The sequence below is a fragment of the Corylus avellana genome, chromosome ca8 (genome assembly GCF_901000735.1).
Source record: "Corylus avellana chromosome ca8, CavTom2PMs-1.0".
In the NCBI taxonomy this organism is placed as follows: Eukaryota; Viridiplantae; Streptophyta; class Magnoliopsida; order Fagales; family Betulaceae; genus Corylus; species Corylus avellana.
In genome coordinates, this window is record NC_081548.1 from 21122197 (window position 1) to 21148477 (window position 26281).

Genomic DNA, 26281 nt, shown 5'->3' on the forward strand with positions numbered 1-26281 from the left:
CAACAGTCGAATAGTTTTGTTTGAGGGAATAAGTATATGGCAGGCTAGATGTTTAATCAAATTGAAATTAAATATGAATAGTTGAAAAAATTATAGTGAGCCAATTCGATTGGATGAGCCAGGCTTACTAATCAGACTGGACTTTTGGGCTGGGTCTTGTTTTTTTTTTACTATTCTCCGTTTGTGTGTCCCGGCCCAGTTGGCCCAAAATGTTCATTCAAAAAAGAAGAAAAAAAGAAAAAGAAATTTACCTTTAAATTTGAACTTTATCTTTTAATTTGGGTCCAAAGCACATCTTGAGAGGTGTCACACACCACAATGCGGCCTTCTCTGGTTGGACCAGAGTTTGGTAAAGGCTTATAATCTTTTGGGCTTTAAGGCTTACTGGGTCCTCATGATCCGGCCCAGTACCCTTAAAAAGAAAGAATCTTGCTGACCCCAATTTTTTTCATGATAAACCCTGAGAGAGAGAGGGAGGGGAGAGGGAGAGAGAGAGTGATGAAGAAGAAGTGGAGGTGAAAAATGAAGACAGTGGCATCAATGGGTCTTCCGGCTTGCACTGTATTTCCATCAACTTCGAAGTTCCGGGTACGCTCTGTTTGGGCTGTCCCTTCTTATGGAAAACTCTCTGCTTGTGCTTGTGTTTGTGTGTTATCTTATTTTTTCTTTTTCTTTTTCTTTTTGGGTTGCTTCTGACCCTTATGGGAACGGAGCTACACCTTTTGTTCAGATGCTTGTCAGTATGATATGCCCAATTTTATTCGAATCCCCAATAGATTGGAATTTGAGTCTGAGCTGCGCTTTGTCAAATCTCACACATTTGCATTTCTGTTAGGTTTTAGGTGATAAGTTGCTTATTTTACTCCAAGTTTAACATTTAGTTGTAACATGCATAATTGCATATGCAATTCATAAATCTGGAAAATGGGGGTTCAGAATTTTCGGCCACAGAAATTTGTGGTTGATAGTGTTGGGAGTTTTTAATTAGTAGATAGAATACACATGGAAATGTTTGGTCGCAGCAAGTTCAAATTGTCTCACCTCCTTTGGCATTCTTGCTGTAATTTTCAGAAAGTGTTCGTATTTTCTGGAATAATAGCTTTGTGTAGTAAAGGATGCATAACTTGTGGAGCTTGCTTTGGTTAGCATTTGTTGTTACTCTTTTTTGTTTGAGTTGCTCTTTGTTTTTTGAATATTCCAAAAATATGGTCATCATTTATCGATTTATCAAGCATGAATTGTGAAGTGACTGCATGCTTCCCTTCATCCTTCCAAATTGATGTTCAATTACAATATTATGACACTTTTGGATATGTTAGCCAAGAGCCAGTGATTTCCACTCTTCCTTATCTAAACTAGTAGGGTTGCAATCAAATGTCAATGCGGATTTCACTCAGAATCTACTTACATTATATTAAATGGCTTGCAACTTAATTTCTATGGCTCTCCCCCCCGAAGCATTTGTGTTTTAAACTGTTTGTTAATAGTTTTGAGAAAAGTATGTTTTTTGTTTTGAAAACAGAAAAGTATTTTTAAAACCGTTACCAAACGAAGCTCTCTCTGAAGAGCTCTTGTCAATTTATTAATGAATATTTTTCTTGAAGTATAACCAGCAGGAACTTGAATTTAAATCCAGAAAAGTTTCATTCATAATGATATATTTTCCCCTTTGTACAGGTTAAGCATTTCCAAGGCCAACCTTGTCAACTACAAAGGTCCTTGAGATTACGTGCACGTCGCCAAACCTCCCCAACATGTTCTATGAAAGCATCAATGGCAGAGTTCGGTGAACCAAAGAAGGTCAATATGCAGATTAGTATTTTGAGGGAAAAGTTATGGGAAGCCATCCCTGACTCAGTTAAAGAAATTCCATGGAAGAAAGCAGAGAAAACACTGATGGAGCGGTTACTTTTTCTGGGACAGAAGGCATTAAAGTGGACTCTTATTGTTCTATTTGTTTTTAGCTCCTTATCAGATGTCATATTTTCCATCTCGAGCAACCAAGAGTTGATGATTCCACTTGGTCTCTTTGTTGGCTGCTTGATGACTGATTTCTTGAAAGAGATATCACATGAACTGTTTCGCAACTCTGAGGTATATTTTTCTATGCATTCATTCTTCCTCTTTTTTTTTTTTTTTTTTTTTTTTGTGTGCGTGTGTATTTTATCTCCATGTGTATGTGACATTGATTTCTGCAACAGGAGAAACGTTTGAGCTGGCAATTTATGGGCATCGGTTGCTTCTTTGTTCTTATTAAGTTTCTCTCTGCAAATTTCTTGATACGATCAAGGGTGTTTCTTTTACATTGTGCAAACGGTGGGTTGATGCAACTTTTGTGGCTGTGGAGAAGCTTACCAGAAGAGAGGTAAAATCAACAGAGAGAATTACTTAAACGGACAAAGATCTTCACTAGCTGGGGATGGCTGTATTTAATTAAGGAATTATTTCTGCACATCCAAGAGCTTTAATCAGATGCTCACAGAACAAGATGTTTGGGGCCTAGTTCTTGTATCAGTCTCCTGTACCAAGTTTTGAAATTATCTAGTATACTATTTTTGCCTTGAGAAGTGGCTTAGACAATTTGTCGTTATTAATTTGTACATGTGTCGGTTGGGGTTGTACAAGAGCAACCGAATTCCAGAACAAATAAGTGCTTCATTTGTTAAATTTTTTTTTTTTTTTGGGTCTATTGGTTTCTTCTCAAAACAAACATATTAACAAACTTAAGAACACAACACTACTAAAATTACATAAATAGGTTTCACTTTTATGTATATTAGAAATGTTTTCAAACAAAAAACAAAAAATGCCTCTCAAAACACATTATCAAATAGAGCTAAGTATGTTACAGCACCATTTGCCTGAAATATCTGCATAGATCCTTTCATCCGAAAGGTCTTAGAACTAGGTAAAATATGATCTTTGCCACGGTAAATATGTTACGACATTTAAATATTTTAAATGATATGATACCATATACATTGTTTGAAAGAATACATTCCCTCCCTCTAATCATATGTTGGGGGTTGCCTAACTTAAGTTTTTTCTTTTCTTTTTCAATTCTCTTTCCATTTTTCTTTTTAAATATTTTCATTTGCCACCAGTTCTATAAAGAAAAACTTTAATTAATTTTAAAGCACCACTCATGCGGTAAAGGTTCTGAAATGAAAATAGGAAAAGTAGGATCATCGCTCTTCAACCTTGGAGCTTACAGTAATTTCATGGAGGATTGCTATCCCTGCCAAAGCTACAGTTAACCCTGCACATTATGCACCAGGTACTACTAGATAAATGAAAAGGCTAAATTCAGTGTACTTGTCTTTTGGACCGACAACATATGTTTGGAATAAATTATAATTTCAAGCCCCCCACCTGAACAAATTGATATATAAGCTGCTCTGGGTGTCGCATTGTGAAGGAACTAATGATTCCATCGATAACAAATGCACTCCTACCAAGTTATGCGTCGCAGCAGAATGAAAGTAAGTAAATATAAATTGTTAAAGATGCCTGTAAGTCACATGAAACTCATAATTGCACCAGTATTTTACAAATTTCACACAAAAAGCTTGGCTGATTAAAGAAATCTACAATAATACATAGTTTAGTGTAGCATGCGTGCATTATCCATAACACTAGCTGTTCAATTCTCTTTTTGATTCTCTCATAATGCACACCAATAGTTCAGTTTAAAGACGCAGTCACAGAAAATAAGCACTTTTTTTTTTTTTCTTTTGTTTGTTCTATCATCACCCACAGAAAATTTGGGGATGAGGCACACAGAGAACTAATTCCTACAATAGTCGAACTATCTATTTTGCCGCCAGTCCCAGCACTACCTCCTTTCCTGTACAAGCCTTTCCATGGCTGCCTGAAATTTGCATATCGACAGGAGGAGGATTATGAGCAGTAGAATCAGCTCGATTTACTTCTTGATGGTTTCTGCTATATCAAAAAATTTGCACATTAACAGATGGGATTATGAACAGAACAATGAGATAGATCTACTTCTTGCTGGTTTCTGCTATATCCAAGTTGCTAAGAACAGTACATGACCCGTTTAGCTGGCTTGGTTCCTTTCCTGAAAAGAGAAAAGCAAAGACAGCCAACCAATTATTTCTTTGATTCCAGGTAGTGGGAGTCTCGCAAGCATCGGGTGAATCAAACCTGACTTCAGCTTTTCGGGATCCAGACTGCTGTCCCCCTCTCCTTGATTATTCAAGCATTGAGATCTACATAACTCCTGAGAAATTAATTTGAACTGACAATATGCTGAATGTAATTGTTGATGAATCTCTTCCATCGTCCCACTTTGTTCATCTTTGCGATCCATCTCGATAAGAACCTGAAAAACAATCGAAACATCAAGCTTGGAAGAGAGTGAGAGAGAGAGTCCATTTTGAATTGTTACCTCTGCAGCGCTGCTCTTAAATACTGGGAGAAATCGCTGCCTACAGTACTCATTGAACAGAAGAGTGCAGATGATCAACGGAATGGTGAAACCCGAAGCGACTGGCGATCGTTTAATTCCAAAGACACCAAGAGCTACTATTTGTGACAACACCAATGAAAAGATTGTTGTGATGTGGACAATAGGCCAGTACTGTCCCCCACTTTCATATTTTGGCACATATACATTGAGAATCTGAAAGACACATTTGAAGATTTTAAAATCCATATTTTAATGGCATGCATATCTGCGCATGCATGTGTCTGTGTGTGTGTGAGAGAGAGAACAAATCACAACATTTTTCAAATAATGGGAAAGATCAATTTCTCTAGTCAAAAAAAATAAAATAAAATAAAAAATATAACACATTATACTTTGGGGATGGAGAACAGACCTACCCACCTCCCGAGAAGGTGGGTACACAAAGTGGCCCCTACCTTGGAGGGGATTCCTCGTCATCAAAAAATGGAGAAGAGACATACCTAAACTAAATTGAATACTCGCACATAGTTAGTCTATAACATGTATAAGATCAATTATACACCTCCTACAAGAACTCTAAATCCATAGCCTAACTAAGACTTTTTACCAGATAAAAATGCTTTGTCCTATCTGGGATCTATTATGAAGAATCACCCAATAAAAGTTTCCACTCCAGTGTTCACATATGGATGAATCATGGGTATATATGCCTAGGCTATTTCCTTCGCAAATTTTTATTCCAGAATGCAGGGGAATTCGCATTATTATACCCCCTCAGAGTGTTCCAATTTAGCATTGATTTCACATTCAACCTTTTTTCAAATTCTCTCTAGGTTTGCACACAGCAAAATCTACTTGCTCTGTGGGCGCACATAAACAAGCACTAAATTTCCATTTTCATCTCCCTCTTCAAATTCCCTTGTATTTTACTGAATCACTTTAACTACAACAAATAACAGTGGCATGAGCTACAAATTTACCTTAACTATTTATAAAAAGTTATTTCCCGCTCTATAGAATTTGATACTTGTTACTCCATAAAAATTTGGCGGAAAGTGGAAGTTCTAAATGTCCCAATCTACCTTAAAATATTCAAGTTATAATGATGATTTTCATTTATGCCTCGAAGGGACAAATAGATACAACTCTTTCAATATCAGGATAAGTAATTCAGCTGACAGCTAACTAAGAGTCTAAGACCAAACTAAACATCTTTGTTCAATATTACATAACAGAAAATTACATGCCCAAATTAGGACACCAGTCATATTTTTTTTAAATGCCAAGGTATTGGACTTACGTGCACCTCTTATCTTTTCATAAAAATCCATTTTTACCCTCACAAGGCATCTTTGTACTGCACTTTCAAAAAATTATTAAAAAAAATCTTCCATTTGCATGATATTTGGCTAGTCCAAAAGTCCAAAACGAAGTCAGAAAGTTGAGTTTATTGTGAAACCTGATACCAGTGGACACTGCAGGGAAGTGGATCCTTTGAATTGGGCCCTCTTACATTACCACCACACAAAAGATCAGATGCAATGGTAGTAGTCGATCAATTTTAATTTTTGAATTTTGAGCTTATTCCCAAGACACATACTAAATATCTGACCTGAGTTTCTAGTTTGGGCTGTTGAGATATTATCCAATTTTGGATCTCTACAACAGATCTCTATCTCCCTCATGTATTTTACTGACTGACAAGATAGACACCAAACTAATAGCAAACACACTCGGACAGCTAAAAGATACAGCTAGTATACAAACCTACAGTACCAAAGTTGTTTTTCCAAATATGTTGCCTTATACAATCAACAACGCCAAATTAGGAAACAAATAAACACAAATATGGTATTTGTCAATCCCTCCATCGCCAGAAAAGCCAATAGCAACATAATCACTACTAAGAATAAAGATAAGCTTTGATGTATTAGGAAAAACATGATTACAGGCAACTAAGTATTGATGGTACATCCCGGATGGTTTTCTCTTTTATTATAGTGAGAAAAAAAAAAAAAAAACATAACAGCCACCAAAAAGTATTTTCCATATTTATGTGCATTTAATTTTGAAAGTTTAGAATTTTTATGTCTCATGCAATGGCCAATGGAGTCAAATTCTGTATGACATGAAATTTGTGTAGTAGACCTAGGTGTGCTTCTTGGAATTTAAAATTTATAGTTTTCTTAGGTAGTTTTTATTTTGTAAGCATCAAGTCCGATCTAGCGCAATATTCTTGGTGCTCCATCCTATTCTTCTATCTCAGAAACGGAGTAATGAAAAATTTAGATTTAAAGGCATATTTACCTAAGTTCTCTCCGATCTCTTCTTCTCTTGTTTTTCTAGCCTGTGCACTTTTCCCCTTCTCTTTCTCTTAATTTGTTAGTGCGCTATTCTCATTGCTCCACACTATTCTCTACAACTGGCCCTCTGCTTGCTATTCAACAGAATCTATATATTAAAATCAGCCCTTACAATCCTAAATTTCATTTCCCATCACCTTAGATTCACTCCACCACCTTCTCTTCGCAATGGCATTCCCCAAGCAAAAGAATCTCTAGGCTATCTTGCATCAAGTTGCTTCTCTCCAAACCATCATTTTGGCCCTCATAACTTTCAATGAGAAGGGGCTACCCAATAATTTTACAATGTTCTAAGCTTGTAGAAATCCTCCTCATTTCCCTTTTTCTTTAAGCTATCTACAAACACAACGTTAGGGGACACTAAGAACATTTTAGCTTCTAGAGATAATTATGACTACTTGTCAAAAAAGGTTTCTAGAGATAAACCTATGACTCTAACTTGAGAGAAGAAATCAGGTACTAAAAGAGACAAGGGTGTAATACAAAAATCTGGAAGGAGATTTAAATAAAAGATTAAAAGAAATGCATCAGTTTACAACTCTACTGAAAGCATCATCCAAACACATTCCTTAACTAGGATAAAGAATGGAAAGAACAAGCTCTGAAACATAAACAAAGTACAATCAATCACTAATTAAAGGACTTAGCTAAAAAAAAAACATTCAAGTAGCAGCATATAAAACCATAAAGAGCGAGTAATATCACCAACGGTAAAAGAGGAGAAAAAGCACTCACCTGATTTTTATATACAAGGTAAGCAAGTGAAAAGTAAATCAGCAGGACGGGCAATATCAAGGGTGCCAAGATGGAACATGTGAAACCAAGGAATCCAAACAGGAGGAGTCGTGGGGCTTCTGTGTGATATGGAAACGAAAAAATTCCATTGGAAGAATCATCATTGGTTCTGAGTATGAATCTTTTCACCAGGTTGCAGAAAAGAGCAAAAAATTGCATCACTTCACACGACAAACTAGCCCAACCAGATGTTAAAACATAAGTCACGAAGAAGCTCGCCTGCAACAATTCCAAAACCAAAATCTAGTAAAAAGTTGGGGTCAAAACTTTTAAAATTGCAGAAGAAAAAGAAAGATCAGAAAACCTTTCTTTTCACGAGAATCTAATAACTGAAGAAAGGACTTAAATAGGAAAAATTCCATTGCCAGGATTAGTTTCAAAAATAAAACTCTTAGTTTTGAAGCCTTATTACAATCAGTAATAGGAAGTTAATATTGCTCAAAACATAAAATACTGAGCGAATGGAACAGTCTGCATAGAGTAGCATAATCAAGGAAACATAAATAACAAATTAACATAGGAATCATAGAATACTACCTGTCTCGGCACCGCTTTGGCAAGTTGCGCAGGTATGTCTTTGACACTAGAAAAGACATTCAATTGGCTGATAACAGACCCCGTAAAAATATTAACAAAAAAAACATTCCAGATTGTGAAGCACAAGACTTTGCAGCATGCACTCTTCTTCCTGCCACTACGGGAAATAGACCCCTCCACTGCTGAAAATAGCATCATGGTAGGTGGAACTGTATATAGAGCTAAAATCAAAATCACACTTGGAAGGTAACCTGTTACCAGCTGACTCATATATTTCCTGCACCGAAACAAGGGGTAAGTCTACGTGCGAATGTGTCTATTGCAGGAAAAATAGGAAACCTGATCAGTCTTTCAAAATTCAGTTAACGTGGTGCCACCAACAGTACCTCTTGGAGCAATACTTTTTTTAATTATTTCACATATATTGATACTCTAGATCATACCAAACTATAAAACTATTAAGTAAAAAACTCAAGAAGAAACGCTATAAGTAAGAACACTCGGTATGTACAGGAAATGAATGATCAATAACAACAGTTGGGATGAAGGCCCCTATATATATTAGAATATATGTGAACCCTGAGGGAAATAAGTTGGAGTATCTATTTAGCAATTTTGTTGAGTTCAGAAGATAAAAGCTCAGTATCACACCAAACCATCGATGTTTTAAGTTCCATTTGCCCACAGTAAATTATACTTCATTGTTACATTCCCAAAAACTGGGTCATGTTAGATTGATGCTTGAAAATAACACACTCAAATTGGGAACTGGACTTGGATATTCTGTCACGCAAGTGTATCTTGCATACTTCCATGATATTAGAATTCTCGAGTTGTCCATAAAAATGATGACCTGGAACGTCACATGTCCAGTTCATGAAATAAATGTGTTCTTTAACACTTCTTATCCAGACACGGCACCAACAAATGAAAAATGACCAAGTACCTAACTTAAGTGAATTATAAAAATAATAACACACAACACAACGCTATCATCGTCACAATATTTATTTTTTCAGAGCTGTCGCAATATTTACTTACTTCTTCAAAAGTCCTCTCAGAAATGGAAATGTTGCTTGTAGCTGTTCTAGCTGAGTCAAGCCTTGTACAAATGTAACTGGAATAAGAAACACAAGCATGAAGGCAATGGCAGCCACAAGTGTTCCTATCTTACGGATCCAAAGTTGTCTATATGGTATACAAAGGTTTGACCAATAAACATCATGTGGTTCTGGAGCCAAGTCTGTCACCCATAACATGGGATTTGAAGATTGAAGAACCTGTGCAGCAACAACAGCAGCATAGCGAGTCTTGAAAAAAACAAAAGCAGCTGGACACTCCTGTATGGAAAACCAAAATGCTTTAGGCTAGTAGCGAGTTTTACATAAACTTGTAAAAATTAACAAAAAGATACCAGTTCAAGAAACAAGCAGTCCTAGTAAACAAATTTAGACAACACTAGAGAAAGGGAGGGAGGGAGAAGGAGAAGAAGAACAACAACCTAAGACAGCAAGTGAATCTGTGAAACAAAAAACTATTGAGAAACCCAAAATTTGATAATGTGAGAATGGTATTTGCAAACTATATTATGTACAACACTGCCGTGACCCATTATTCTCTGTTTAGAAGATATTACAGGCTCTGACAACCTCTCAATCCATGCAACGCAAAACATTTGCAGGAATACATACTGGTATACTATTTTGAAATAAATCAATAGACTAAAATGCATTGAATAAGAAGAAAATGGAGCTGCCATGAAAATATTCTTGAAGAGAACCGGTGCAAACCATGTGCTGCATGCCAAACCTAGAAATTGTGAATAACACCACATATTCTAATGTTCAGCGAGCAATTTCGTTACACTGCCATCTACACCATTCGATCATTTTCCAACACCCAAAAGTGCACGCAAGCAAGCAATATTTGGATCTTAAACCATTTAACAACTGATCTGATTTAGAACATATTAGAATCAATCTTTGAATGGTTGATAGGAACAAAAAGAAAATTTCCATTACCCTAGTGTTGATCCCACAAAGCAGGATCCTAAGTGGGGGAGATCTGGATAGAATCTTAACCTAAAAGATTTAATTTTAAGTGAAGTGGCCACTCAAAAGAATCGAACTTGCCGCTTAGAAGAGCCCAACACTCTTTGACTGGTTACGGAAATTCAACATAACCTTTCTTAATTTCACTTTTTCATTGAAGATGTTATGAAAGTACAATACCAAATTTATAAACCTCTTTATTCAATTAATGAAGAGGTCACAACCCAAGTGCATCAAGTACTTAGAAAAAGAAGAGAATTAAAACATAAATATTGTAGCAAATCACTATATACAGGACAGCATATATAAGTTTGAGGTAGAATCAGGCAGAATCAGGCAATCAGCCGTACAAAGGAAACCTTAAGCTCAAGGAATAGAAAAGGCAACCCCCTCCAAAAATCAACTAATTCCACTTCTTCCATTGGCACCAAAGAAACACAATAGAGCAACTTCTAAACTTGATCAGGGTACTTCACTGACTGTCATAGAATTCATGTAACGCCCCGGGGTAATTAGGCAATATATAATTACCACGTGACATTAATACTATTACTTACAATGACTGGCAGCGAAAAATGTTATTTGGGGTGCTATAATTCAGTTGACAGCAGTATTTATTCTCTTTAAGTAACTTATCACAAGTCAAAATTCTTTGTGGTGCAGCAGTCCACGACTCCATGCCTTACAAGAAACACAGAACATCATATTTCCTTCCAAGAAAGAAAACCTTCAACCTGAAGCATTCAAAACTATAAAGAATGATTTAACCTCATATATGTAAATTCTAAGTAATTCCCACCCAGTAACATCCATCCTTCCTATCTAACCCTTGCCGCATACAATCTAGGAAAACTAACCCTATTACCAATATTTGTACAGGAATAAGTAGTTACTATTTCATGTCGAATTCTTTATTTCAATAAAAACTTTTATATTATCACCAAAATGTTCTCAAGGAAAGCCCTGAAAGCCTCTTCTCACAAATTTTAAACTGAAGAATATTCCTCTATAAATATCTACATATTGTACATAACCTACATAACCTGCAAAACCGAGCAAACCAGGTGCACTAACATAGCAAAGAAAAGCTAGGTAATTAAAGCAGCTTGCATTGCAAAACTGGAGATTGTATATCCAAAAAAAAAAAAAAAAACAGACAGAGAGAAGAAGCCAAACAATGATAATGATTACCCCGTTGTATGGACCCAAACAATAACGAAAATATTTAAATCAATTCACGCCAAGATTTGTGACCTTTCTTATTGTAGCCAAATCCAAGTCACTGAAGCCAGTTTTTCCCTTATCACTGTCCGTCTCACTAGAAAGAATATTAAAAGAATGTGTAGGTCCTCCGCAAAGGCCACATTGAATTAAATTTGGCTTGCAGTTCTGTTCAACAGAAGCAGCCTTTAAAATCAAGTACATCTTCTCTGCATCAGTCTGCAAATGTAGAACACATTTTAGGATCCAAAAGAGCTGGAGGCAATAATAAGGCACTCAAAAAAAAATTATTTCATAGCACTCACTCAATCGGACTTAACACAACAAAAAGTCCCCACTCCAACTATCACAGTGAGAAATTCAAATAAAGCCCCCAAATATAAATGTTACATAGCTCGGTAAAGCCATGGGGCAACTCCACTAAAATTGGCAAACCCAGCTAGCATGTAAGAGTGATCACAACCATCATCTTCTTTTGTCAGAACTTAATAACATGTCACATAAACTCAGAAATATACAGATCAATGACTGCACTCCTTGTCAATTTAACAGAATAGCCGAATGATAATCGTGCCAACAGCCAAATTGACAGTGAGACTTTATAAAAGACATGAGATAGCACGTTGCAGAGTCGGCTTGTTCTCATATGGAAGCATCTAAGATAAGAGTGCTAAGACCTTGTAAGACTAGAGAAGATGACGATGTAATTGACCACATTCATGAACGAGTCAGGCAGAAGCAATATAAGAAAATATTGAAAGTTAGTTGCAATTAGTCCTATGCAATAATGTGAGTAACAGGCAATATATTTTAAGAAGATGGCCTTGAAGGGCCAAGACCAAGGCAAACAGGATATAGATTGCAATAAGCAGCTTATTTTAGTCATTTTTGGGATGTCTTGGGTTATGCCTAGAACTGTTGTTGATCTGCTTAATTGTTGGTAGCCCTTTGGCTGGCCTAGGAGTACTGCGGTTTGGAAAATGGTGTCTATGTGCCTCTTTTGGTGTGTATGGAAGGAAATGAATGATAGGTGCTTTGAGGAAAGAGAGAGGACATTGGGAAATATTTTATCTTTGTTCTATGATACATTGTATTTATGGACGGCGGCATATGTGTCTCCTTTGTCGATTAGTTTTAGTGATTTCTTCGTTCGTTTTGCCCCTGCTAGTTAGATGGTTCCTTTTGTATACTTGTAGTGTACTTAGGGACGCCTTACACTTTTAATGAGATTGGTTTATTACTTATCAAAAAAAAGAAACAAGAATTTGCCATTCACTTCAATCACAAAGTAACATCCGCTAATCATTTGGTATTTGGTATAAAACAAAATTCACAGAGTCCAAATAATAATGCGATAACATCCACATGATATTATGATTCATAATATTTTGAAAATTCCTTAATCTAGAGTTTGACATCTAAATCGCAAATCATAGCTAAACATCTACCAAAACCATTTGTGCTCTCAGATTGAAAGAAAAGCATAACGCTTGATTATCAAAAAAAGGTAGTAGGATCCCTCGGATATGCAAATTGGTTTTCAGAAAATAAAGGATACAAAAGGAAGACTCCATCCAAAAAGCATACAACTTTGCTAGGACGCATAGAAATAGATGCTTGGGAAAGAAAAAAAGAAGAGTGGGAATTAATTTCTATTTTTTTTTTATTAAGAAAACACTGTGATATATACATCCACCTTAAAGCACATTAGGTTCTGAACTCAAGCATATGATATACAAATGTTTAATTTCTGTCTTTGTTCCGACACCCATCACTAGTCCCTTCTAGTTTACAGCATTTTCATTCTCAGCCGAGTCGCGTGGGGTTGTTAAGGTGGTGTTTAGTGGAATCCAAAGTTTTTGAGTTGGTGGTGGTGGCCAGTTCTACTAGATCAAGGATTCGTGAGAAATGCAATCCTTCCTTTTTTTGGGAAGAACTGATAATTGCAGGGTGTTGGATACCATTGAGGAATAGCTGACAATGAAGGGTGCTTCGGTCTATTGGAAACGTTCCCAGGCTGGCTTCATCAGTATCATTGCTCAGCGTCGTTCTAATATGCACGGACATTTCTTGGTTGTAGAGGAATATGGTGGAGGTAGGAGGAGGAGATTTATCTTAGTGTCGGAAGGGAGAAATGGCAAAGGCTAGAGGTCTTTTGCTTCGGAGCTATGAGTGGTCGTGAAATACACCCAATCAATTTATGGTAGCGGCAATAGCAAATCGACGTCATAACTAAAATCAACAACAAAGATGGGAGGGAAGAGGCCATTTGCAGAGGTGTTGTTGTCTACGGAAAAGGCTCCTCCAACGATGGGTAGTTCTGGAAACCCATCGAAGTCGGAGCTGAGATTCCAGCGAAGGATTTAAAGCCTCGGGCAAAGGAGTTGAAGTCTCCGGCAAAGCCCCTACATTGAAGGGCGGTTATGGGGTCCCTAAAAAGCTTGCACCAAAGGAGAAGATGACATTGACGGGACAGTGTGACTTTGACATTGCGTCTAAGGATGGAGAAGTTGTTGGTGAAGAAAATTCAAGAAAGAAGAGAGCTTTTGGTTAAAGGGTTGAAATGCACTCCTTCATAAACACGTTACTTCGTATCAAAAAGGACAAAGTGAGGTGTTACAATGGATGGACTTGGGCTTGACCATAGACAATTTCTAGAAGCAGCACGTCAAAGTGGTTGATAGATGTTATGTGTAAAAGGAATGGGAAGTCTGAACAATCTTCTTCTCCATTTTGAGGCTGCTTGTGCCATTTGGAATGTTTTCTTCAATCGATTTGGGCTATCTTAGGTTATACCTAGACAAGTAGTCAACTTTTATGTTTTTTCAATTTGTTTTAAACATACCTAGAAGTGCTACTATGTGGAAGATGTTGTCTTTGTGCCTTTTGTGGTATCTATAGAAGGAACGGAATAACAAAAGTTTTGAGGACTGTGAAAAGACTTTGGAGGAGATTAAGTCTTTATTTTTTAACAATCTATATCTTTGGACGGCTGCTTTTGTTTCTTCTTTGATGATTAGTTATCATGATTGTCGTGTACTTTTTGCTCCTACTAGCTATATGTGACTTCTCTTGTATACTCCGATATCTCGATTACTTAACCAAAAAAAAATACAAATGTTAGCATGTAAAACAAAATGAAGACATAATAAGCAAAATCAAATCAATTGATAGGCATGCAAATTTAAAATATTCTAAAAGGTGCGTAGCTGAATATAAATAACACATTTCTCATTTAAAACAGATGCGCACCATCAGCTTCTGAACTCTACCACACCGAAGCACCATTTGGTGTGACAAGTAGCTTGATGCATGATAAGTTGTGAAAAACTTTTTAATTGAATCACTATATGATTCTTGTGAAGACTGGGGAATAGCACGGACAAGAACTGTAAAATGACTTGGATTTGGAGGAGATCGAGTAAAGTATTCTAGCCTCATCTTGGTGATGCTCTTGTACTCCTAGAATACATAAAGAAAAATTATCAAATAAAAACAAAGAAAGAAAGTAAGTTGCTACAAACTTTGAACAAAAGATAATGCAAATGAATAACATCCTTACAAAGTAAAGAAGAATGCAAGCTGAGCAGGTTATAATGTATAGTGCGAGACAATGAGCCCAAAGCCTGAAAAAGAAAATGAGTAACCAATTTATAGCTTATTTTAACAAAAACAACTTAAATAATTTATTTCAATAACAAAGGTCGTTAAATATGTGACCATAGAAAAGGGGTAATCGATTAAATAGCAAGTTTTAAAGTGCTTGAGTAGACTTTTACTCAAACCAATTTAAAGAGAAGACGCAACAAAATTTTCTTTCATAGCATTGTTTACATGCCTCCAAGATAAGCATCTAAACACGTGCTAGAAAAAATTAAAAATAGCAGTGCGATCTGTTACTTTAAAAATGGTCTAATTCAACAACAGTATATAGCTCATACCACTTAGAACCTTCCTTAACATTCTCGATGGTAAACACTTCCAGTGACTCAGAAGGGATCTGCTTGTGACGCATTTCTTGCCCATAATAATTCACCGGAAGTACTAAAAGAAAGCAAATGACAGCAGCAATAGAAAAGATTCGAATACTGTAGAAAATACAATTGGCACCAATAAGTAAACTTGAAAAACCAGCAGTTGAAATTGTTCTACAAAGATGGAAATGAGACTGAAAGCAAACTATAGAAACATAGATCAAAATAGAGACCAATTTCTGAACACGTATTAATCAAATATAAGTACAAAACACATTGCCAAAGAATCCATTGATATATAAACTTAGATGAAAAGCTTGTTACAAAATAAATAGGAACAATGGGAGAAAACTTCCACAACAACTGAAATATGAAAATGCAAACAGAATGAAGAAGTTAAATAAACTAAAATTTTATGTCATGGTATATATCACATATATAATTGAAACTATGCGAGTTCTTTGTACATGCTAAGATTAGTTAGCGTCCCCTGCAGTTTGATAAAGTGTCTACTAGAGTACACCTCCCTAATTTATAATAAAAAAGGAAGTGCTTCATCATCTGGATAAGGGACACATAAGCATGTATGCATTATCATATGTGAACCCCATTGATCTAGAAACCTCATCCAACTCTAAAAAGGTTGCATCCTCCTATGCCCATGAATGAAATCAGGCTAAAATTGGTCCTGTCAGCTAAACCCAGTTCCAAAGTGCAATGCACTTAACCATTTTCTTCCACCATTCTACAAATAAATTATGTAAAGTCCTGTAATATAGATGACTTAAATACCTAGCTTTTTGGTCATTCATAGCCCTAAAAGCCATCAGAAGAGAACGTGTACTATAATTACATCATACCAAAAGCAGTACTACTACAAGTACGTATTGGGATAGAGTTAAACCACTAGAGTCGGAGCTTTTCTTAACAACAGGAATTATAACAACAGAATTTCTAACAAACAAATGTTTTTACATGCTTGCCATTCCAAGTGAAGCACAGTCAAGAGTATCCAGGCGCATCATTTGCAAAGCACTACCAATAGCTATAAATCTAAATTCGCCTTGCAATTGTTTGGATTTCACATTGTAAAATTATTTCCAATGTAGAAAAGGAAAAATGAATCAATACAAGGATAGAATTTCATAGAAAATACAAGAATTGATCTTGATCTCACATAGAAAGTTTCACAACAAAAAGAAATATGAAAAGAACAAAATCACAATAATCTAAGTCAAACCATCAACTGAAACCAACTACCACTATCTTTTCAAGACATCCACCAGCAAAAACTTCATTGTCTAAAGTTTTGACAAGTAAGTAGTCACCTGAAAACAACTGCCCTGAGAAAAACCACAGCATCCATGCCACCAACGGCCAACATTTCTTCTTCAGTTGTTTCCCATGCTTTCACTATCCAACTAGGCGAAGGAACAAACCTAACAAAGCGGAAAGGATCACTAGGTCTTGGGCACACTGAAGCGAGCCTTCGCCCAAAGTACACACTCACATTGCTTGGTTGTTTTCTCAATATGGAATATACCGATAAAAGGACCAAACAGACGGCTGTATTAATTCCTACAGAAGTTAAAAGTGCAGAAATGTTCATCTCCGTCCACTATATCTTCAGGCTTCAAGCAACCCACTACCCGAGAAGATGGACATAGCATGTAAAGATTATTTCCATGCTGAAAGCATCCGCTTGTCTAAAAAGGCCAAAGTTGCATGGAGAAGCGGCTCTCCTTGACTCGGGTTTTTGTGCTGCAAAACTTATATGTCAGAGTCTTCTTTTCTTTTTCTGCTTAATGAAAAACTCTACATGTAAGTGTGTCATCGTATGTGGACTGAATTCAAGTTAGTTTCTCACTGAAAAAATGCATAGAATAATGTTGAAGCATATGCAAAAGCAAAGATATAAACATCATTTCAACCTTATTAACAAGCAAGTGCATACTAAAGCAGAATATCGAATTGAATACAACAATAGTGTTGCAATTTTGGAATTTCCAGGGAAAAATGACAAAAATAGTAGCATGAACTTGCTATACAAGTGAAGCACTGCACTACGCAAACAACAAAAAGAATTCCAGATATCAATTATTATGTGCTTGTACAGTCTACAACGTCTCTAATACATAAAAAGAAGATAAAATCTTAATTTACTTGGTGTGAGACCAAATTTTTATCTTTACTTTTGTTTCTTTTCCCTTTTTTCACTAAAAACCCCAGCAAATGTGTATAATCACAAGAAAATTACAAAAAAGTCAACATAATAGAAGCTAAATTAAACAAATTCCACTCATGAGGTCCTCTAAAAAGAGGCACATGTTCGTTAAACGCTATTCCCAACTATGAATTGCAGGCGTGTGTGTGTGTGTGAGAGAGAGAGAGAGAGATTAGCGGGAATTCAATAAACCGTAAAAGTTAGGAACTATAAAAAAATATTTACAGAGGACAATGTTCACATACATATAGTGCATGCTACACCGTTTCTAAATAAGCAAGCAGGATGGAACAGGGAAATATTTATGCAATACCCATTCCAAGAACAAAATATGACAGAATATACAAGCTTTGAGAACAAGGCAACAAGCTCAATCACAATAGCGCCAAAATTGCTGCAGAATCCGCTAAAACTGCTCAAGAAGTCTCATATCATATGCGAACTTCTCCACCAAGTGTACAATGTATACATCTATACCATAGAACAGAACAAGTTGAAACCAAATGAAAGGTTCCATGGATACGCAAGTAACTAGCATGAAATTCCTCAGTATTTTGAATAATTCCAATATCAGCATACCAGCCTCTCTTCTTGAACATGCCTTGCTTTTTTATTATTCAAATACTGGCACTGCTTATTTATTGTAATTTTTTCAACTGCCTCCACAATCTAAATTCGTTAGGAAACTCTTAAACCTTAGATTTGATTTTAAGCATACCTAAGTATAACATTCTAAACCCACTTCTTTAAAAACCTCTAAGGATATAGCAAGCTTTTACTCTTTTATTCGTTTTACCCTTTTTTCTGAGATCAAACTCACATAAGAGTACAAAAACAGCAGGACCAACGTCAGATACAACCAACACAATACAAACAATTCGCAGGTGGTGGATAACCTGCTCAAAAGATACCTTTCCTTCTACGTATTATTGTTCCGTTGATGTCATGCAGTCAAACCTCATCTATAATTAAAGAATTACACATTACAATTTTTTTTTTTGGCTCGAATTGCATAATGGGAACTTTACTCATCGCTATAAATAAAGCCAGAGTCATGAAATTAAAGTATAACACCATTGAAACAACAAGTTTGAGAAGAAGAAAAAAAAAACGGAATACCTACACGAATCTTTGATTGACAAACACAAACAAGAACTCGACGATTATGCGACCAATGCCGATCGATTCGAACTCAGAAAAGAAACGAAGAACGCGACCGGATGAAAACTTGTACGCCGTTTGCGGGCGCTTTGCTTGGACTTCACAGAAACAAAAAAAATTTGGATTCGATTTGAAGTGAAAGCAAGGAAAGCCGAAACCCTGGATTTTTCAAGGAGCAGAAATTGGAAGCAACACGCAATTGTCTACAGTGTGTGTTAAATCATATATGCGCTCGCGTGTTTCATAAGAATCGCAAAAAATTCGAGGGAACGCCACGTCCAGTGCGATTGAGATTTTGGTTTCGATTTCAAAAGCTTGCTGGACCAACGGGACCGCCACGTGGCTGAAAGCGAGGGCCACCGTCCAAATAGAAGAGAGACCCGAACCGCCTCAACCGTCCGCGCAAGACAGAGACAGAGAGGGACAGGTAATGATGTCACGCTGCATCGCAATCTACCATTATTACCATGTGCTCGAGTTCCTTACCTTCGCATTCGGCACGATTGAGATCCTCGGAATTAGAGCATTTTTAGCAGATCTTGGAATCTGTTGCTTAAGTTTAGAAAATATATTTAGAAAATTGTAAAAAATATTTTACCTTAAGTTTAGAAAATATGTTTTAAAAATTGTAAAAAATGTTTTATAGTAGACTCCTTTAATAAACCTTAGACATTATAATTGCTAAAATGAAACCACTATTATCATCCTTATAATTATTAAAATAAAAATAATAATAATTCTCTCTTTTCTCTTTTCTCTTCTCTCTCCTTTCTCCTCTCATATCTCACAATCTTCTTTCATCTCTCCTTTCATATATATATAATTAAAAAAAAATATTTTAATAATATTAGAAATGATTAAGAAAGGTTATTGTGGTGTATTTTGCCATAAAAAAGTAAAAAATAGTTTAAATTCTTAAATATAGAGAAAATGATAATAAAAAATTGCTGAAAATGCTCTTAGGGCGTGTGAAATTGGTTAAATATAAATTAATTAGCATGTGTAAGATGGGCCTGCCAGATGCAAAGGCCCAATTACGGAAATAAGGCCCGTTCTGTCTCTTAACACACTCTGTCGCTTTCGGTTGGCAGAAATAAACAGAGACGCCATTTTTGAAACATTTGAGAAGATTAATGTAGTAAATGGAACACACGTCAATTTGTGAATGCATGAAGGTTTTTGCACTATAACAGAAATCTGACAGTACTTGAGACTTGAGAGTTATCCACAACATCAAGTGATGATCGTGGATGGACCAAAAAAACCCTACACTCAAAACATCATAAGTCAATAACTGGTTTTATTAATTGGTCATCAGGAACTGACAGCCTTTTGGAAGTGTATGCTACGTGGATCAGAACTCAAAAGACAGATTTGACTAACGGTCGGCTGTTTCGTGATCATCGTATGGTGAAGGCAAGACCCACTTGGAAAGTGACCAGCTTCTTCTCGAGTTCCGAACGGTTCGCCGGTGGTGGTGGTGGTTGAAATTATCTCCGCCGGCGCCGGAGGTGGTTGAAGTGGCATTGCGAAGCGTCGAGGCCTTGGTAGAATCCATGGATTCTACCAAGGCCTCGACGCGTCGCAATGCCACCCTCAATGTTTCTTGGGATATGTTTGCAAAACACATTCTGAACCAACCCGGCTCGGAGCAATGGCAGGAAGATCCGGGAGAGATGTTCAACCCGAATCCGAAAAGAATCCTCTTCCAAAGCTCTTTCTCTGCTTCAAACGTGTCGGAGCTTAACAGGTGCCTCATGTCCACCCAGCAAAACAAACCGGCATTGCTCTTCAAGCACTTAATACCCGCACCACGAAGGCCGGCAACAAGCATTTCCTTCCTTCCTCTGATCCTCCTTTGATTCTCCTTTATATATTTTCCAGTGAATTTCTTGTCGGAGAGTATGTTGGAGAGCAAATACTGAGTTTGAGAAGAAACAAGTCCAAAGCTTGACATCTTTGTAGCTGCGGCAACAACTGTTTCATTGTAGGAGTAAATCATGCCCACCCGAAATCCCGGCAAACCAAGATCCTTCGAGAGGCTGTAAACAATGTGAATGCGGTTACACACGTCAGCGTCATCACTACTTGCCTCCATCAAAGCTTCTGAAATGCTTGTAAAGGAGGGGGAGTCAAAAACTGTTCCTGAGTAAATCTCATCACTTATTACATGGATTTTTTTAGTGATAGCAAAATCAATAAGATGGCTAAGTTCTTCCCGGTTCATTGTCGTGCCCAAAGGGTTTGAAGGATTCGTCACCAACACCCCTTTAACCTTTAAATTGAGTTTTTGGGCTTGTTGATAAGCATTCTCCAGTGCGCACGCAGTAATTCTGAAGTCATTCGCACTCGTGCAATGTATTGGAACAATTTCAACTCCAGTACGCCACTTGAGGTCTCTATCAAACCTGCCAAAAGACAAGTAAAAAAAAACACAATAAATCATGCATGCTTGGACCCGCCAATAAATATCGATTTGAAAAAAAAAAAAAAAAAAAGAAAAGGTTATTGTTACCCTGGGTAGTATGGGGTAGGAAGAAGGAAAGCTTCACCGGGTTCAGCGAGGCAGAACATTAGAATCTCATTGGCAGAAGTTGCGCCGGCGGTAAGCACGAGCTTGTTAGGGTCAAAAGCTACTTTAAAGCCTCTTAATTTTGCCATAAACTCCACCAATCTCTGTACAAGTAAATTCAAAATAAGTAGTTTTATATAAATCCAATTTTATTTTTTTAATATCATAAGAGGGAGTATATGTAATAGAGATTTATTACATTCTTGAAATCGGGAAAGCCATGGTAGTCTTGGAAGAGAGCCAGTTCTCTGAATACAGATCTTCCCTTTCGCTTCAACGCCAGCACATCAGAATTGCTTTCAAGCCATGACTCCAGAAGATCAAACGAAAGCTGCAAGAAGTGTCAGTTAAGGGACATGATGAGAGACTGAGCATAATCTTTAAAAGAACAAGAGATGCCTAAGGAATGGAAAGGATCCGGTTAGTACAATTTCGAAGGGTGAAATGGCACTTTGCAATTCCTCACCATTTCCATTGAAATGAAGAGGAGCCGGTTATGCAAAAATAAGAGGGCAATTGAACTTAAAAATATCATTTTACCCTCCTAAATTGTACTAACAAAATCCTCTCCATTTCAAAGATTCCATTTTGAAAGACTACGCAAAGCGTGATGTAGGAAAATGGACGCACATTTCATGTCACAATGTGCCAAATATATCTTCTACTAGTAGAAATTTTATCCTATTTTCCTATGATTTTTTTTCCCAAAACTTTATGAAAATGGGATGATGTTTTACTTTTCTTTCATGATTTTGTAGGTCAAAATACGATTTTAAATAAAATTGTAGAAAGTATATCATTGGAAATGTGCTTTTAAAAACATTGAAGTTAAAATGCATTTTTAAATCACAAGTAAGAGGATGCGTTTTTAACAGAAATCGCACATTTTAAAACCGCATCAGATAACTCTTTAAAAAAAAAAAAAGGAATTGTTGAGCTCTCTTACCTGATTTTCTGCGAGTCCCATTTGAATGATTCCGGTGGTATTTTGAACTTCATGGTAAGAATTCTTCTCATATTCCTGCCACCCCAAGAAGTAGGAAGAGTCTTGGCCGTGTGACTCACAACTAGCTTTCTTAGACAACATTTTCAGGCTAGCTACTCTATGTAGTACTGCTGGTTGCGTGAAAAGGCTGTAAAGGTTCACAGAGAGAGAGAGAGAGAGAGAGAGAGAGCCTTTGCAAGGAGGGCTTGTCATGAAGGACATGAATATATGTAACTGCATTTATACAAAAAGTGATCAGGGAAGGAATCCGAGAATGGAGCGGGAAGAGACATGTGGCACGGTGGCAGAAATTCTTAAAAAGTTTTATTAAAAAGAATCTAACTTACATGCTATTATTTTAATAGCAACATGTATGCTGTAATTTAATCAATGGTCGAGATTAATAATAGAGAGAAAATAAAGAAAATTTTTTAGAGATTCAATTTTGACTATTAATTAAATTATAGCATACAATAGCATATAAGCCGAATCTTATTAAACAAACCCTTTATTTCTTAGGTAAATTATTCCTGTAAACTTTTAAGTATTCACTTGATACTCACGTAACAGTAAAAATTATTATTAAATAAAATAACAAATAAAAATATATATAGCATCTAACAATAATTTTTACTGCCAAAATGAGTATTTGAAAATGAGCACTTGAGTCATTCCTCGTAATCTAATAACGGATGGTGGTCGATTTTGAATTGTCGGGAAAAAAACTTACATAAATTTTGTATAGAAAGGTTAGATGCAAGATTAATTTTCATTTGTATCAATAATCTGAGAATGGGTTGGGACGGCACCATTCTCACAAAGCGCAAGAGTTTTTTGTTTTTTATTTTTATAAAACAAAGAGCAAGAGTCAATAGCTAGCTCTAGGATATTCCGCTAAATGATTATAATAATAATAATAATAATAATAATAATAATAATAAAAAAATAAAAAAATAAAAAGTGGAAAAAGTTATCAATTTATTAGAAGTGCCGCCACGTCACGTGATATACTCAATCAGAAAGTGACGTATGTCTCGCCTAATAAAATAATATAAAAGAAAATAAAAGGGAAAGAAAAAATATATATATATAATTATAGATGTAAAAATACAAGCGATACTTTTCTTTTTTTTTTATATGTCACACATAAGAGGAGAGTTGAGATTCAAACTAGTGATATTCATTTTATGAGATATAATTTCCAACCGATTGAACTACTTCTTAAAGGCAAATATACGCAATACTTTATAAAAACCTAATTTTGGCCACGTATGCCATAAAATCCTATCATCACTACTATATATGGTTATGCCAAGCAGGCTATAAACATGAACAATCGGACCAAGCAAGCTTTTTTTTTTTTTTTTGGACATGCCCACACAAGAGAGAGATTAGAATTAGTGACATTCGCTTCATAAGGCGTGCTCTCTAGCCGATTAAGTTACCTCTTGAGGACGACCAAGCAAGCTATTAAGCCAACTGACAAAGCCACAAGCTACATGCAGTTTAGTGTTTATTGGCTTAGAGTAAATCAAAATGTGTGGCACCTTCAATTTACATATAATACTCATTTCATATGCTTGGCTTGCTGAATAAATTTTCAAGTGAAAAGGAACAAATTGGGCGAATGGTAAATCACATCAAGCAGCGGCGGAGCTAGGATATTTTTTTTGTAGGGGCAGAAAGTGGGATTAATAATTAATTAATATAATATAATGTTATATTTTAATATTGTTTATTTGATCAAGTAACACTATAATAAGATTATACTTCTATTTTATCCCGAAATGTGATGTATTATATCAAAAATTAATAGTGATTTATTCCAAATTTAATTGTGATTTTAAAATTTATATACTTTTGAAAATAAGTGAACGACATGAATCTTACTTATAGCATTACTCTGATTTACCCAAAAACCAACATATATAAATATTTATTTAAAACACAATATTGTATTTCAATTAATTACTTCTAATATTTAATTATCTATCAATAATATGCAATTTTTTTTAAAGATATTGTCTGTCACACTAACATCTAATATCTTTTCTAGAGCAAAAACATACTAATAAGAAAAGAAGATTAGTTTAAGTGGTTGAAATGCCACCTATGTGGGTTGAAAAAAATAAAAAAACAAAACAAAAACAAAAGAAAAGAAAAGGAAAGGAAAGTGCGTCTTGGAGAGATGAGAGACTTCGAGAGAGTGAAATTTATTGGCTATGGACTTATGGCTTTGGGACTGACGCGCCAGCTAGCACCCTTGAGACCCACGCCTATCAGCATCTTCTCCTTATATATTTTCCATTTCTCACATTTAAGCAAAAGCCTTTCACCTTTTTTCTTCAAATTCATGTCTATAAAAGGTATCGAGAGAGTGAATCAAATGCAAGTCTGAAAATAATTAATTGAAGAAGAGAGAAGCCAACCAAAAGAAGAAGCAGGAAAAGAAAAGAAAATCATAATCAGAATCAGAATTCTCATTCAAGATCTGCTATATATTTCTTTTCTTTTTATTTTCTCTAAGCAAATGAAGAAGAAGAATAAAAAGAAAGAAAAATAGTACGGGCTGAAAGAGGAAGAGGGCTTAAAAAACCTCAAAAATTTAGGGTGTAAACTTTTTTTTTTAGGATTTTTGCAGGGGCAGGCGCACCTGCCCCGCCTCTGCATGGATCCGCCACTGTGTGGCACCCTCAATTTACATATAATACTCATTTCATATGCTTGGCTTGCAGAATAAATTTTCAAAGTGAAAAAAAAATATATATATATATATATATATATATATATATTGGGCGAATGGTAAATCACATCAAGGATAGAATTAAACTTTTTTATTTGGGAGAACAAATTATGAATGAGGGATCAAGCTTAGTTTTTTGATAGGGGTCAAGCCTAATTTTTAAATCTAAAATATATATATATATATATATATATATAACTTAGGCTCTATTTATTTCAGCGTAAAATGATTTCTAGCAAATGTCTTTCGTATTTTTTTAATGTTTGGTGCGACAAAAAATAATAGTTAAGAGAAAATATTTTATGTTTTGACCGAAAATTATTCCTTAATTTTCAAAAAATGATTTTCATTTTTGAAAACCGTAAACCATTTTCCGAGTTTAAACATCTCATTCTCACATTGACAGACCCGACCAGGATGTCGGCGGGATCTCGTTAGGACCCAATTGGGACACTATCGGGCCCTGGTCGGCACCCAACTAGGACTCCATCGAGACCCGCCTAAACCTGACCGAGACACCATCAAAACCCAGTTAGGACACTACCAGGACCCGTCGAGACCCGATTGGGACCTGACGGGGACCCCTACTGGGACTCAGCTAGGACCCCCCTAGGACCTGACCGAACATCGACGAAAGTCAACCACGACCAGATTGGGACCTGGTTGAGACCCTGCCAAAACCCACCAGTTACCTGCCAGGACTCGGTCGGGATCCAATTAGACCTGATAGGACACTGTCAGGACTCTGTCGGGACCCTGCCAAGACTCGACCGAGACACCGTCGCGACCCGGTCATGACACCGTCAAGACCCCATCGAAAAACTACATGGACCTAGTCAAGACTCGCAGGACCCGGCTAGGTCACCTACAAGACCTGATCGGGACATTTTTGTAATTTAAAGTTTAATATGATTGAATAAAAATATATATTAAAAAAAAAAATTGTGACTTTCTGTACACGTCAAACACTAGAAAATGCTTTCCAATAAATCATGTTCAAGAAAATGTTTTCAACGAAAAACATTTTACATCGAAACAAATGGAGCCTAAATAAAATTTGAAAATTAAGAAAGGCCATGACCCTCTTGACCTACAGGTATAGTCCCGTTCCTATCCCACGAATAATAACTTATATGTAACCACAAACAACTTAATTAGTTTCATGATTTCTTCCAATCTAAATCATTAGCTAGCGGATATAACTCTTGAGATCGAGTTGAGAG

The 26281-nt window shown here is 36.1% G+C and overlaps 3 protein-coding genes across 7 annotated transcripts; 1 reads left to right on the forward strand and 2 right to left on the reverse strand.

Moving 5' to 3' along the window:
* Positions 1-470: 470 nt before the first annotated feature.
* On the forward strand, positions 471-2580 carry LOC132189986 (uncharacterized). Its single transcript, XM_059604850.1, has 3 exons — positions 471-588; positions 1678-2094; positions 2202-2580. Exons 1-3 carry the CDS (start codon positions 523-525, stop codon positions 2367-2369), a joined length of 651 nt encoding a protein of 216 aa, XP_059460833.1. The 5' UTR covers positions 471-522; the 3' UTR covers positions 2370-2580.
* Positions 2581-3477: 897 nt separating this feature from the next.
* On the reverse strand, positions 3478-19247 carry LOC132189396 (CSC1-like protein RXW8). Of its 5 annotated transcripts, none has more exons than XM_059604132.1 (12): positions 18721-19247; positions 18509-18559; positions 16702-17134; positions 15341-15487; positions 14962-15025; positions 14652-14861; positions 11433-11618; positions 9169-9467; positions 8128-8404; positions 7531-7809; positions 4412-4645; positions 3478-4345 (listed from the first exon to the last, which is right to left on the reverse strand). In XM_059604132.1, exons 3-12 carry the CDS (start codon positions 16980-16982, stop codon positions 4061-4063), a joined length of 2262 nt encoding a protein of 753 aa, XP_059460115.1. In that variant the 5' UTR covers positions 16983-17134; positions 18509-18559; positions 18721-19247; the 3' UTR covers positions 3478-4060. The 5 variants fall into 5 exon arrangements, with proteins under 5 accessions (XP_059460115.1, XP_059460116.1, XP_059460117.1 ...); XM_059604133.1 differs by having other exon boundaries at positions 18717-19247; XM_059604134.1 differs by lacking the exon at positions 18509-18559 and having other exon boundaries at positions 3478-4081; positions 4168-4345; positions 18721-19246.
* Positions 19248-20136: 889 nt separating this feature from the next.
* LOC132191028 (1-aminocyclopropane-1-carboxylate synthase 3-like) lies at positions 20137-22417 on the reverse strand. The gene is made up of 4 exons (XM_059606046.1): positions 22277-22417; positions 21530-21661; positions 21274-21434; positions 20137-21166 (listed from the first exon to the last, which is right to left on the reverse strand). Exons 1-4 carry the CDS (start codon positions 22415-22417, stop codon positions 20137-20139), a joined length of 1464 nt encoding a protein of 487 aa, XP_059462029.1.
* Between the last annotated feature and the right edge of the window lie 3864 nt (positions 22418-26281).

Excerpts from the sequence above, each read along its gene's own strand:
- LOC132189986 (XM_059604850.1), top strand. The coding sequence starts at position 523 with ATGAAGACAGTGGCATCAATGGGTCTTCCGGCTTGCACTGTATTTCCA. Across the intron at positions 589-1,677 it reads CATCAACTTCGAAGTTCCGG|GTTAAGCATTTCCAAGGCCA; the intron begins GTACGCTCTGTT and ends CCCTTTGTACAG. Across the intron at positions 2,095-2,201 it reads AACTGTTTCGCAACTCTGAG|GAGAAACGTTTGAGCTGGCA; the intron begins GTATATTTTTCT and ends TTTCTGCAACAG.
- LOC132189396 (XM_059604130.1), bottom strand. The coding sequence starts at position 16,982 with ATGAACATTTCTGCACTTTTAACTTCTGTAGGAATTAATACAGCCGTC. Across the intron at positions 7,810-8,127 it reads CCAAAGCGGTGCCGAGACAG|GCGAGCTTCTTCGTGACTTA; the intron begins GTAGTATTCTAT and ends GAATTGTTGCAG. Across the intron at positions 4,646-7,530 it reads ACCTTGTATATAAAAATCAG|ATTCTCAATGTATATGTGCC; the intron begins GTGAGTGCTTTT and ends TGTGTCTTTCAG.
- LOC132191028 (XM_059606046.1), bottom strand. The coding sequence starts at position 22,417 with ATGTTGTCTAAGAAAGCTAGTTGTGAGTCACACGGCCAAGACTCTTCC. Across the intron at positions 21,662-22,276 it reads TGGGACTCGCAGAAAATCAG|CTTTCGTTTGATCTTCTGGA; the intron begins GTAAGAGAGCTC and ends CACTTCTTGCAG. Across the intron at positions 21,167-21,273 it reads CCTACCCCATACTACCCAGG|GTTTGATAGAGACCTCAAGT; the intron begins GTAACAATAACC and ends GTCTTTTGGCAG.